This window comes from Anthonomus grandis, chromosome 2 (genome assembly GCF_022605725.1).
Source record: "Anthonomus grandis grandis chromosome 2, icAntGran1.3, whole genome shotgun sequence".
Taxonomy (NCBI): domain Eukaryota; kingdom Metazoa; phylum Arthropoda; class Insecta; order Coleoptera; family Curculionidae; genus Anthonomus; species Anthonomus grandis.
This window is the reverse complement of record NC_065547.1, coordinates 1,578,242-1,592,247: the sequence shown is the minus strand read 5'-3', so window position 1 is coordinate 1,592,247 and position 14,006 is coordinate 1,578,242. Positions and strand designations below refer to the sequence as shown.

The following is a 14,006-nucleotide window of genomic DNA, read 5'->3' as shown; positions in this document are numbered from 1 at the left end:
AAATGTATGAGATCAGATTTAGTTAGTTTAGTATTTAGACTAAAAACGTTTTAAAAACTTAGACAAATGGGTGTTTTCATGGTTTAGGTCAGTCTCCAAAGCGAATGCAATACCGATGAAAGGTATAGCTAATATTTACTAATATTTAGACTGACAGCTGTTAGACATGACGTCATTCGAGCGCAACCATATAATGACGTAACGCTTAAGACATTGTAAGGCAACCCAGTAAGACGCTTACTCGCTAAAATATGGCTTTGGGAAACCAAGTTTGACAGATGTCATTTTTGTATGTTGTCAAATTAATCATTCGTCCAATGTTATTACCGAAGAACAAGGAATGCGTAATTAATTGTTGATGTATATTTTCTAAGGTTTTCCTCATCATTTTCACTAACAAAATGCTTATTTTTATTAAATTAAAAATGCAATCATTTATAGGTTATATAACCTACAAAACCGAGGTGTCAATGGAAGTTGACAGGTGACATTTGCGTATGTAACTATTTGTCAAATGTTATCGTGGTGGGGCAGGGAAAGCATAATTGCTAACAAACATTTTGTAAGGTTTCTCCTTTAAGCAACTATTAAAAATTTAATTTTACCGCAGTAAAATCATTTCCTAAATACGTCCAGGAATTACAAATTAATTTGTTAACGTTGATAAATCCTTTTTATTGTCAATTGTGAAAAGTGGGGACAAGTAAAGGTGCCTTTACATGTTATAATTATGTTTGTTTTAATTTAATCTTGAGAATTATCCTGTTGTCATGTTCCGTAAATAGTGAGTGAGACAAAATAAGTTCGAAGCTAATAAATTAAAATATGGATAAAGGAGAGAATCATTATATTTGTTGCATATTGCCTTGACACTTTTGCTGTTAAAAAAAGAAGCCAATTAATATGCCAAAGGTACTCAATCCCTTCAGTGTTACTTATACATACAGGTGAAATGATTATATTATTAAGTTGGTGTAATATTTAGAGATAAGTTTTATCTAATGTAACCTGCTCTTTATCTGAAATGGTATTTTGGTGGATATCAGCAATTATTTCCCTTTAATTTTTGATGAGGATTGATGACCTGAGTATCTCTCCTTAGACCTGGTACATATTCTAATGTGTCTGCGGGTAGGTCTCTCACTTTCTTGCTTACATTTACACATATATTTAAAAAAATGATGGTATTCCAAGTAGGCCTTATACATGCTGATGCTCCACTTCGTTTAAGCTTTTTTTCTATTGCAAGTTCCTTTCTATATTTTTCTCATAAGGATTTAAATCGAGCTTTTACTTCAGGAACTTAAATTATATTAAAATGTAGTTTGTAAGTATTATCATGTTTTAAGTACAAAGTGACTTGTAATATGCAAAAATCCTTCAACAGTTTTTCTTTTGCATAAGGGATTTATATCCTTTATAATAAATAGGCCTATAATTCGAAACACATTGGAGCAAAAACTCATAAATAAATTCACTCTGCTAAATCTCCATAATAAATCACGTAATTTAAAGTTGTCATTGCTTAAAAATACAATAGAAATACAAGTGCACACAATCCGACCAAAAAACATGAACGAAATAATAATAAAAATCGAAGAATTACAGAATGGCCAAACTAAATATATAAATCTATTGTGAACGGCTTTTAATAATAGTAATAATAATAATAATAAATATTTTTTATTTGCATAGAAGAAACAAAAAAAATACAAGTTTACAAAATCTAGCAATAAATTTACGCAAATAAAAGGCCTACAAATTCAGAATTCTGCCATGGCAGATTCTGGTCTTTAACATTGTGGCCCCACACTTCATTAAAAAAAATGGTAATTTCATTAAGGCTCATTAACAGTAACGCTTAACTAATAACTGATTAAATACAGCTTTTTCTTTAATCATATACCTAATAAACCTACATATAAGAGTTCTAAATTCTAAATTTGACAGTTTAACATCAAGCAAAACAATGCACATTGTAAATACCCAAAAAACAGATTAAATTTTTTGTTAAATAACAAAAAATTGAAAAATTTTTGCAGACAATAAATAAATAAATAAAATGATCCCAATACCAAAAATTGTAATAAATTACTCAAGAAAACAACCATCCAAAAAGTTAAAAAAGAAGAACATAAATTATATACCCTGCTGATTCATTAAATGTACAGTCATCCTATTACGAAAAGTATTACAAGAAATTGATAATCGGTCCGGATCCAAATTTAAAGAATTAATTTGATAAGCAAAATTGTAAGAAAACGATCGTTTAAATAACTGTGTTTTATGTCTCGGAATGATAATAGTATTTCTTCTTAAATTTAAATGGTGTACATCATTTCTAAAAGTTATTTTTTGATAGAGATAGGGCGGACTACGATATATTAAAATTTTATAAAAAAATGTTAAAGAATGAGCAATTCTTCGATTATGCATATTAAGCCATCCAAGTTCGTGAAGTTTATGGGAAATGCGGTTTCTCCTGCGAATGCAAGAGTTTTGGAGCTTTTGCAGTCTACCCCTATCCTCATAATCAAGACACCAGCCATACACTACATCACAGTAATTACATTGTGAAAGGACCAATGAATCACATAAAAGCTTCTTAATATCTTTACTTAAATAGTGTCTATGCAAATAAATTAATTTCAAAGCAAGATATGCCTTTTTAAGAATATTAGACAGGTGATGTTTGAAACGAATATTATTATCTACTATAAGGCCCAAACTCTTACATTTGTCAACAACTGGAATTCTTTCGTCCCCCAATTTAATGTTTATACGATTTAAAATATTATTTACATTAGTTCGATTACCTATGAATATTATAGATGACTTCGAAGGATTTAATTTTAATAAATGCTTTGAAGAAACATCACAAATAGCTTGTAAATCCTGATTAATTTTAAACTCAGCCATTTTAAAATCTCCTGGTAAAAATGAATAATATAACTGCGTGTCGTCTGCGTAAAAATGATGGGCACAATGCTTTAATTGAAGATAAAATCTAGACGTGTAAATGATAAAAAACAAGGGTCCTAAAATACTACCCTGAGGCACACCACTTTCAACTGCCAAAGGATCAGATATTTCGTTATCTATTTTAACACGTTGAATCCGATTATTTAAATAAGAGGCAATTAAATTAGTAGCAGCATCAGATAAACCAATATAATGAAACAAAGACTTTAAAATTGAGTGGCTAACGAAATCAAAAGCTTTAGTATAATCCAACAACACCAGAGCAGAAATCTTACCATCACCCCTAGCCCGAATTACGTCATCAATAACGTCCGCCATAGCCGAAGTACAACTATAATTTGTTCTAAATCCAGATTGCTTAGGTGGTAAAATATCATTATTATTAAGAAAACAACGAATTTGAGAGTCTAGAATGCGCCCGAGAATTTTTGAAAACGTTGGTAAAATACTGATAGACCTAAATTGACTAAAATCTGTTGGATTATGCACTTTCGGTAATGGCAACACAAAGGCTTCTTTCCAGCATTTGGGAAAGTAGTTTTTATTAATACACTCGTTAACAATATGTAAAATAAAGGGTATAATAAAAGGACAGCATAGTTGAATTAACGTAATATTAAGATTATCCACCCCGAATGCTTTAGACTTAATACGTAATATAGTTGCAGAAATAGTATTATAATCAGTGGGATGAAAAGAAAACTTATTTAAGGTTGGTAATGCATTCTGATCATAAAAATTAATTAACTCATCACAATTATCAATATTTGTCACTCTTGTACTATCTATAAAATATGAATTAAAATTGTTGGTATTTACAAAAGATTTAGTAATTTGCTTCTGCTTTGATGGCAATATTTTTCTTAGTTCACGCCACTTGTCCTTGTATGTACAATTCTCAAATTTATCACTATAAAAAGCCCTTTTTTCCACTCTAATCGCTGTTGTTGTATAGTTTCTAAGCTGTTTGTAATAATTCCATTTAGCTGACAGTTTAGTTGTTTTAAAATCCTTTAATGCCTTATTTCTTAATTTTTGCAATAGTTTAATATCTGTCAGCCACGGAGAATCTTTTTTTTTCGAACAACTATAGTTTTAATAGGAGCATGCTTGTCGAACAATTTGAGTAAGTTATTGTTTAAAATGAAAATAAATTTTAAATGAAATGGAATAGCCTCCAAATCCTCTTGAAAGTTGTTTAGGTTTATATCTTTTAAGGATCTATAAGATACAATGTGCGGTTGTACAATAGACTCCGTGACATTAAATTCACAAAAAACGCCAAAATGGTTAGAAAATGTAGAGCTTATTATGCCAGATTTCAAAATGCCAACATGGTTTGAAAAAATGTTAATTAGTGTTTCCTCTAAAGTTAAAAAAAAACTCTGAATATTTGAACTTGGAGGCCTATAGACTATGCCGAAAATGTATGGCTCCTTACTAATAAAAATTTTCACCCATAAACTTTCAAAAAAATCATGACTTTCAGATAAAATAATTTCATATGATAAACCATTCCGGACATAGGCAACAATACCACCACCCCTAAGATGTTGACGATAATTTCTTATCAATTGATAATTACTGATCTGTATTGCACTACTATCAATATTAAGACTAAGCCAACTTTCGGTGACTGCAATCAGGCTAAAGTCCTTTTTACAATAATCATTCTTAAAACCCTCAAAATGAGCCAGCAGGGACCTACAGTTAATATGTGCAATTTTTAACGACATAAAATATTGCGATTAGTTATAAGTTTTTAGGAATAATATATACTTAGTTGTTGCAGATTTAGTTACTTACCAGTTATGCACTAATAAATTGATATATCTGTATAAAATAAAAGCTAAAGTTCTCTGGTTATAAAAAAAAAAAAAAAAAAAAAAAAAAACTAGCCAAGAAACTATCTAACTACGTATATGCCTAAGTATAAAAAGTTAGTTTAATAATAATAAAGAATAAATATAAGGAGTATAGCTACACCTACACCAAAACAAAAAGAAAAAAAAAACTAGTCTGTCGTAAAGTTAAACAAAAAGAGTTTAGTAAGCCAATCATATATTACCAAAAAAGTACCTGATGTTTCGGACTTGTTCTTAAGTTATTCAGTCCCAACATTGCTTTTAAGGTTGATTAAATCACTTTCCGAGACTACACGATGCACCGAACCATCACTTGCTTTGACATAAACATTGCCACTAGACACCCACGCAAATTTGTTTGTAAAAAGGTTTATTGCTCGGTCTAATAAAGTAAGCCGTAATTTAGTGAGATCCTCCTTAATGTAAACACCGGTGTTTTTTAACATTTTTTCTGCTTTTGAGTACCGACAAACGGACATCAGCAGTAGAAAACCGTACAAGCACGATGCCGTAATATGCCGAATTTACACTTGGACCGCGGATTGATTATGAATGCACCTTAACACGACCATAACCTCAATAAGTTTGTTGTTACAGCAGTAAGAAACAAGTTTTCGACAAATAAACATGCGCAATAGAGTAAAATGCGTTCGGACAGAAACTTCAAATCAGAAGTTGGATATTCTTGCCCGAATTTCCAATCGTCAGACTTCACGTTTTCGGATTTATTTCAAACCAAGTGTCAGAGAATTCATGTAGCCAATCAACGCCGATCTTCTTACTATAAACATACCCGCTAAATGATTGTTTGTGTATAATCTCTGACATTCGTATGGAAATTGTATTTTATATTGTTGGAATAGTTAAAAATACACGAGAACAAACCTAATAACTAATTTTGCATTAAAAAAAACAAAATACTAAAACTTTAAGACAAAATATAATTTAATTCCAAAGACTATGTACAACTCACGATATTATAAACATCTTATCTTAATATATGATACCTAAAAAAAAGTAGCCCTCTCTTAAAATTAACTCCGTCTCCTTTTATCTTTCGATCTGCTCTTCGATCTCTCTCGGTGCTTCGACTTTTTGTGCTTTTCCTCTTTTGACGCGTATTTCTCCTTACTGTCATCCTTCGACGAGTACTTGTCCTCCCTAGCATACTTATCCTCTTTGTTTTTCTCCTCTCGCTCTCTCTCGTACTTCTTCGAGTCCCTTCGGTCTTCGTGCCGACCGTCTCTATCTCTGTCTTCTTTGTATTTATCTTTAGTGCTATATTTTTTGTCCTTGTCGTTGCGATCGTCGTATCTGTCGATGTAACGATCGTTTTTACTGTCGCGATCGTTACTGTACGATCTACTTCTCTTTCTATCCCGAGTTTTTCTCGATTTTCTAGGAGAATCGCTCCTTGATCTAGAGTAGCTTTTTCTTTTGTGATTCTTCTTATGGTTTTTGGGCGATCTGGTTCTGGATCGGTCTGCTCTGTATTTTTTCGCCTTTTTACTGGCGTGTCTCCTGTCCGGGGATCGGGTTTGCGATCTGGAGCGTGATCGTTTGTCATTTACCGGGGGAGGCATATGGCTACCGGAACGACTGAAAAATTTCAAACGTTATTAATTTGTCAAGGAATAATTCAATTAGAAAGTGTAGGCAACAGTTATTAAGGTACGTGCGCCAAATATTGCCATTGTTCCTAATATCGCCACCCCTCCTTACTCAGCCAGTATCGAGACTAAAATTTAGATGGCAGCACCAAAAGTTAGTTTGATTTGTCGGCCATTTGTTTTGCCATCGAAAGGTTTAGTCTATGTCTTTCGTCAGACGTAAGAGCACGCTATTTGTTTTTCTTCTCCGCGTTATAAACAAGTTCACATTTTACGTTGATTGTAATACAATCTAACCTAATATTTTCTGGATTTTTTTCAATAAGCACATGTAAGTACATCCAATGGTTCTTGAATTATAAATTGCTTCAATTATTTTATATGTGTTTCTAGGTTATGTATTTTTTTTTCTTTACGTCATTTGTTCCTAATATTGCCATCACTAAGTATTCCTAATATTGTCAGTGGCAATATTAGGAACAAAATATAACTTTTTTGTAGAATGCCAAGAAAAAGAGCTCAGTGGTCAGAAGAAGACCTACGCTCAGCGTTGCAAGCCATAGGGAATGGAATGTCCATCAAAGCTGCTGCCAAGCAATACAGTATACCTCGTACAACACTAGGCCTTTATCATAGAACCCAAAATTCTCACCAGTATAATAAAGGTCACCAGTATTATCTACAGAACAAGAAAATGAGTAAGTGCAAACAATCCACAGACTAGCTGAGGTAGGAATGCCTATAACAAGCAAGATTTTAATGAAAAGTGTATTTTCTTATGCAACAGCAAAGAACATTTCAAATCCGTTTTCTAAAATCTCGAATAGGGCTGGTAGAAAATGGCTCAAGTTATTCTTAACTAGGCATCCGGACGTATCGAAACGAAGAGCTCAATAAATGAATATGGCGCGAGCCCAAAAAATGAATAGGCCAATCGTTGATGACTACTTTCATAAGCTAAGAGAAACCATCAAAAAGCTAAAGTTATTTGACAAACCAGGTAACATTTATAATATGGACGAAAAAGGGTGCAGATTGACAATTCATAAGCAACCAATTGTTTTAGCCAGAAAAGGGGCAAAGCGCGTACATTTAACCGCACCCGAGCATGGGGAAAATGTGTCAATTGTAGGTTGTGGAAACGCACTGGGTCAATCAGTACCACCTTTTGTCCTTTTTAAACGACAAAGGTTAAAACCGGAATGGTCTGATCACTTGCCACCTGGCTCAAAAGCAATTGTCACAAATAAAGGAAGCATGACACGTGAAGCCTTTATTGTATGGCTTACTCATTTTTCCTCATTCAAAAATTCTGGCCCAACACTACTAATATTCGATGGGGCTAAAAGTCACCTTGATATTTCTATAGTTGATGCAGCAGACCGCATGGGCATAACTTTATTTTGTCTTCCAAGCAACACTTCACATGAGTTGCAACCCATGGACAAGTCTGTATTTAAAAGTTTTGAGACGTTTTGGGATCAAGAAGTTTTGCAGTTTTTATTGATAAACCCTGGAAAAGCAATTACGAAAATGAGGTTTGGAGAAATTTTTACTCCCGTTTGGTTCAAAGCGATGATTCCATCAAACATTATTTCTGGTTTTAAAGCCACCGGTATATATCCATTTAGACCAGAGGCTATACCTGAAGAGGCTTATGCACCAAGTTTGATCACCCACAGAGAAGAAAACGACGTAGTAAATAATTCTCAAGGTGTATCAGATGTCGTGGAAAGTTCTTGCAGGTCAATTGAGTCTGCAGACAAAAACAAAGCAAGTACAAGCGGGTATCAAGTGCCAAAGAAAATTGTTGCGGTTCAGTTCGCAAACGCGAGTACAAGCGGATATCAACTACTAAAAAAACCGCTTCAAAAAAGAAAGAAGAGTCCCATTTCTAGCACAGATACCGAATCACTATCGGATTTTAGTCTTGACGATGATTCACTTGACGATATATCCGATAAAAATGAACCTTTGGAAAATTTGAAAAAAAAAGTTTTAGAAGATAAGTTTAGTCGAAACAAAAAACAGACTACACAGACTAAGAAACTTAACACCAGGGCTATTGGGAACTATGAAAGCAGCGATGACGATGAAATACCATTAAATAAACTAATACAAAAACAAAAAGATGTAAAGAGACTAACTAAACTGCCACAAAATAAAAAAGATGATACCATCACAGAGGAAACCATAAACTCTAATCAGAATATGGACTCAACACCCGACTCTAAATGCTTAGATACTTCGTTTAAAGATATTGGATTGCTCATTACCCCCGAAATCAAAGTACCTACAGTAAAAAGGAAGCCGGCTTTAAACAGTAAAGCCCAGCAAGTTACCAAAGATCTTTTCGCGCCAAAATCAAAATTGGATTCAACCAAAGTTGTCAGAGAAGCAAAGAGTGGTACCAAAAAGAAATCGAAGGAAAAATCAGAAGAACCGAAAAAATCGTGGTTTTGTTTTCTTTGTGGGCACACCTGCCGGAAAGAAGATATGCGCTTGTGTATAGTTTGTTATAAATACGAGGGGCAAGTAAAAAGTAAGGTTCCCAACGCTGTAGCTCCGCCGCGCGTGTTGCTAGGCGAAATCCGGCAACACCGCCGTGTGCGTCTGTTCCCCCTGTTCATTCCTAGCGGCCGGGGAAGTCGCTACGACGCTCAGTGCCGGCCTGACAGCCGTTCGAGATGGAGCCCGCAATCGCCGTCACCGCCAGGTGCGAGATCCGGGCAGTGATCCGTTTTCTCAACGCCAAGAAGTTACTAAAACAAAATACTGCAAGACACTAAAGAAACTCAGAAGAGCCATCCAAAATCGCCGGAGAGGAAGACTCACGAAGGGCGTTAGGCTCCATCACGACAATGCGCGCCCACACGTCTCTCGCAACACCAAAGCCTTAATCGAACAATTTGGCTGGGAAATCGTGGAGCAAGCTGCCTATAGCCCTGATCTTGCACCGAGCGATTTCCACTTGTTCCCGAAATTGAAGCAACACCTGGGTGGACAACGCTTCGCTACGGACGAAGAGCTCCAGAATGCAGTCACCACGTACCTCAACGGGTTGGCGGCGGAGGTTTTAGAGGCAGGTTTTCAAAAGTGGATTTCTCGACAGCAAAAATGTGTAGAAAAATTTGGCGACTATGTAGAAAAGTAGCTAAGAGACCAAGCTTTCAGATAGTGTAATTCGCAATTTCAATAAAAAATGTCTTACACCTGAAAAAAATGTGGGAACCTTACTTTTTACTTGACCCTCGTATGTTCATGAAGCCTGTGTAGGCCTAACTAAAAATGACAAAGAAAGGTTTATTTGTCCTTACTGTTCTTAATTTTTTTTAACTGTTTGTTCTATCTTTAATCTGTAGTTCCATAATGACTGAAGATCGCAATAAGAAAGTTTACTTATCTTTTAAGTTATCAATTTTTGTTGTCTTAGAATAATTTGTTACTTTTTCTGTAGTTCCTAATATTGACATGGGGTGGCAATAATAGGAGGTCTGGTGATCCCAATATTGCCATTGTCGACCCCATTAAAAACTTACATTAATTTAATTTATATGTAGTTTTTGGATTTAAATAAAAAATAATGTTGGAAACAATGCATTTTTATACCCGTGCGTAAAATTGTACTCACCTATTAATAACAGTTTAAGAATTACTTATAACTAAGCGTTAAGGTGGCAATATTTGGCACACTTACCTTAGTTATACAACAGTTTTTGATTCACGGCGCTCGCTAGTAGTTGGAAATATATATTTCCTGAATATTAACAGATACAATGTCCAAAATTTGTTTTAATAAGCATCATTTTTTTACCATTTGAACTTGACCGATTAAATGTGTTTGAATGTCTGTAAATGTGCCTATCAAACATTTATAAATACGAAAAAGTTGCCAAAGGTTATCTAAAATGAAGCTAAATGATGTTTGTCTAGTAACATCAAAAAAATTAAAAAAGAGGAACAAAAAGTTTAATTATGACTATAATCTAGTTGGTAAATACGTTCTGTATCTAGATGGAAACCTGTATTGATAGTTTTGTTCAATGATAGTTTTTTATTGTTAAATCATTGATCAGAAAGTAAATATTCGTACAGAATTCCACAAACAGAGAAGATCTTTTTAAATGAGATTTATAGAAAAAACAGTATTTTTAAAAATTATATTACTATTTATATAATGAGACAAACCTACAGATTGCAATGAAAATTAAAAATTGACTTGCCTATTGCAACTTAGATATATTATAAAAATATATCATTGAAACAAATGCAATAGTAAGATAGTTATTATGAATTTTCTCAAAAAATTCTATTCTTACATAAAACGTACCGAACGTTCCAACTAATACAATCTTTTTTTATTTTATTGCTTTATCTTCAAAAAACCACAAAAGTCATTGAGAATTTTGACAAAAAAAAACATCTTTTACATTTGATTTTCCGTATTCCAATCATAATGAGTTTGAAAATCCATGCAGATCCATATTTGTTTATAAAACTCATTTTCATGCTCAAACTCATCGGCCTGTTAGTTTATATTGAACACGGAATTTACATACAGAATTTTTTCCTTTTACTTCAATACCGTCCATTAGGTAGAGGTTGACCTTGTTTAGTACTTAAGAAACCATAGGTAATTTGTGGTGTAACGTTTTTCTAGAATAGTGTCGTTACTTTGAAAAGTTAGTTGACCTTAGGATTGTATTAATTCGTATATTTGTCTCATGTTTTTTCGTCCTTTTTTATACAGGGTCCGGCAAAATGATCTCCCACATTTTGCGCCGCCACTGAGCCCGAATCACTAAAGAGGGAGCCAGCTTAGCGTAGTCGGTTGGCTGCGCGCGCCTTGCCATTTCCGTTGTCGCCATAAACTGGACGGGCGAGCATCGTGCCTTCGTTATCGAAACATTTTTCAACGAATCTGTCATTACGACACGAACGAAATTTTCGTACTCACTTCGCGCTTGGTAGACATAATCGCAAAACAATACTGTTGTAGGTTTTAAATTTTAGAGCTACAGGTTCAGCCTTAAAAAGAAAATCAACTGGTAGACCCAGAAGTATTTGGACACCTGAAAACATTGCAGCTGTAAGAGAAGCAGTTGAACGATCTCCTAGACGTTCAGCTGTTAAACATGCCTCTGCTTTGCGTTTGTCTGGTCTGAAGTTCCACCCATACAAAATGATGATCGTGCAAGAACTTAGTAAACCGAACTGGGAAAATCGCCGAGAATGAAAAACGTCCCACAAAACGCGCTTTTAATAACGAGTGACGAGGCTCATTTCCATTTGTCTGGCTGTGTGAACAAGCAGAATTTTCGCTACTGGGCACCAGAAAATCCGCAGCAGCTCCATGAAAGGCCACTTCACAGCCAACGTGTTACCGTTTGGTGTGCTGTTGGTTCTTTTGGTGTTTGAAGTCCCTATTTTTTTGAAGAAGGAGGGGTAACGGTTACCGTAACTGCTGATCGATATGTCGACATGCTACGTAATTTTTTGGAAGCAAAACTTAGGGAACTTGAACATCCGGATGTGTAGTTTCAACAGGATGGGGTTACAGCTCATACGGCAAGAAGGACAATGGACCTGTTAAGGGAAATGTTTGCAGGACGCGTAATCTCGTTACGTGGAGACGTTGGGTGGCCTGCGCGTTCACCCGATTTTGCCCCAAAGGACTTTTTCCTTTGGGGCTACCTGAAAGAGAAGGTTTTTCGACATCATCCCCGAACCATTGACGAATTGAAAGCAGCAATACGCCAAGAAATTACAGGAATATCGCCTCTAATTACTGCTCGAGTAATGGAAACTTTCAGAAATCAGCTTCGAATGTGTGTCGAAAGAAATGGTCCACACTTGGACTGTAATTTTCAAAACTTAATAAAAACAAAATGGCATAGTTAATAAAAATAAAATTTAAATAGCATTTACATTGGCGTTTTTATTAAAAATCAAAATGTGGGAGATCATTTTGCCGGACCCTGTATTTATTTTTATGATTCATTACGATTTTTATTTCAACGATTTTAGTCTAATTCTAAAATGATCCTTCCTGTGCTAATTTAATGTATCTTTTTATAGTGTCTTAAGCCCTGATGATGACCTACGGCCGAAAGCGCTAGGCAGCAATTTTTAATTTATTATATACGCTGAATGCCACTAGTGACTTTTATTTATTAAGCAAACACAGCGTACAACTGATCCACTCATCATCATCAAAAAACGTCTTACCTAATAAATCCTCCCCAAGCGTTATGAGCGGAAGTCTTTTGGGGATCTTGGGAATTATTATTGGGCGAATTATTGCCGCTGATCCCTTTGGCTTTGGCCCTCTGGTTTTTATACTTTTCGCATAAATCCTCCACTTGCTTTTCCAGGTCGTCTATGTTCGGCTAAAAATGTACTTAAATTGGTACAAAAGTCCCAATTTTTAAATAATTCTCGTAAACGCTCACCTTTGGTCTACTATACAATTTTAATATCCTAATGCAAATATCCCGAATTTCCTTCTCGGTGGCGCCGAAGAACGTAAACCAATGGGGGTTTTTCGGTAGGGGTAGTTTCAGTTTTCTCGCCGTGAGGTAGATGCAGGCGCACGCCACTGTTTCCGGTTGGTATCTGTAATATTTTGGGGTGATTATAATGTTTGCCAAACTAAAATCTTTAGAAATTGTGAATTATTTTATTTTTTACTTTTCTTCCTCTTTTCAATTTGTGAGCGTGTGAGATTTCAGTTTCTTTTTAACTGATTTTTACTATAAAGTTGAATTTTTCTAAATTATCAAACGATCATATCGAAAAAATTGAAAGACAAATTTATAATTTACTTAAAAAGCATCAAAAACAATTTTCTGATTTTGATAGATTTACTATATATCACATAATAGTAAAACACCACATTTTTATGGTTTACCAAAAATACATAAAATAAATGTTCCTTTAAGACATATAATTAGTAGCATAAATTCACCTACTCACCCTCTTATAAAATATCTATCTTAGCTTCATACACTAATAATTCTAATTTTTACATTAAAAATTCTCAACACTTTTTAGAAAAACTTTCTACAATTTCTTTTAACCCTCATGATCTATTGGTTAAGTTTTGACGTTGTAAGTCTTTTTACTAATCTTCCCGTTGATAAAACTTTAAATATTGTTAAAAATTAATTAGAGAATGATAATAATTTAGCAGAACGTACAACACTAAGTGTTAGTACGATTTTAGAACCTATTGTGTAAAAACTATTTATTTCCAATATAATAATGAATCTTATCAACAAAATTTTGGTATAGCACAAAGGGTTCTTCTCTTTAGCCAATTTTAAGTAATATATTTATGGAAAAGATTTTGGCATTATTTTGGTTAGTAAATTGTTATTTGTACCACATTGAAATATCCATACAAAGCGCATATAGAAATTTAGGCTTGAACTAGTGGTGATTTTTCATGATACCATCTGGTTTAGTGCCCTGTTATAGATCTCATATTTATATTTATATACTAATGCCATTGAAAAAGTAAAGGATAGTCCAGATTTTTGAAGTGCGT

General features: G+C 34.1%; 2 protein-coding genes across 2 annotated transcripts in view; one reads left to right on the top strand and one right to left on the bottom strand.

Annotated features, from left to right (window-relative positions):
• Positions 1-14,006, top strand: part of LOC126750305 (uncharacterized) — a 219,661-nt gene that overhangs the window by 69,138 nt on the left and 136,517 nt on the right. The window lies entirely within an intron of this gene.
• LOC126750303 (cyclin-L2) overlaps positions 5,769-14,006 on the bottom strand; it is a 45,949-nt gene continuing 37,711 nt past the window's right edge. The window contains exons 5-7 of the mRNA XM_050459880.1: positions 12,910-13,072; positions 12,686-12,846; positions 5,769-6,446 (exon numbers count right to left, since the gene is read on the bottom strand). Of these exons, the coding sequence (XP_050315837.1) occupies positions 5,882-6,446; positions 12,686-12,846; positions 12,910-13,072 (889 nt within the window). The 3' untranslated portion in view covers positions 5,769-5,881. The remainder of the gene's footprint in view (positions 6,447-12,685; positions 12,847-12,909; positions 13,073-14,006) is intronic.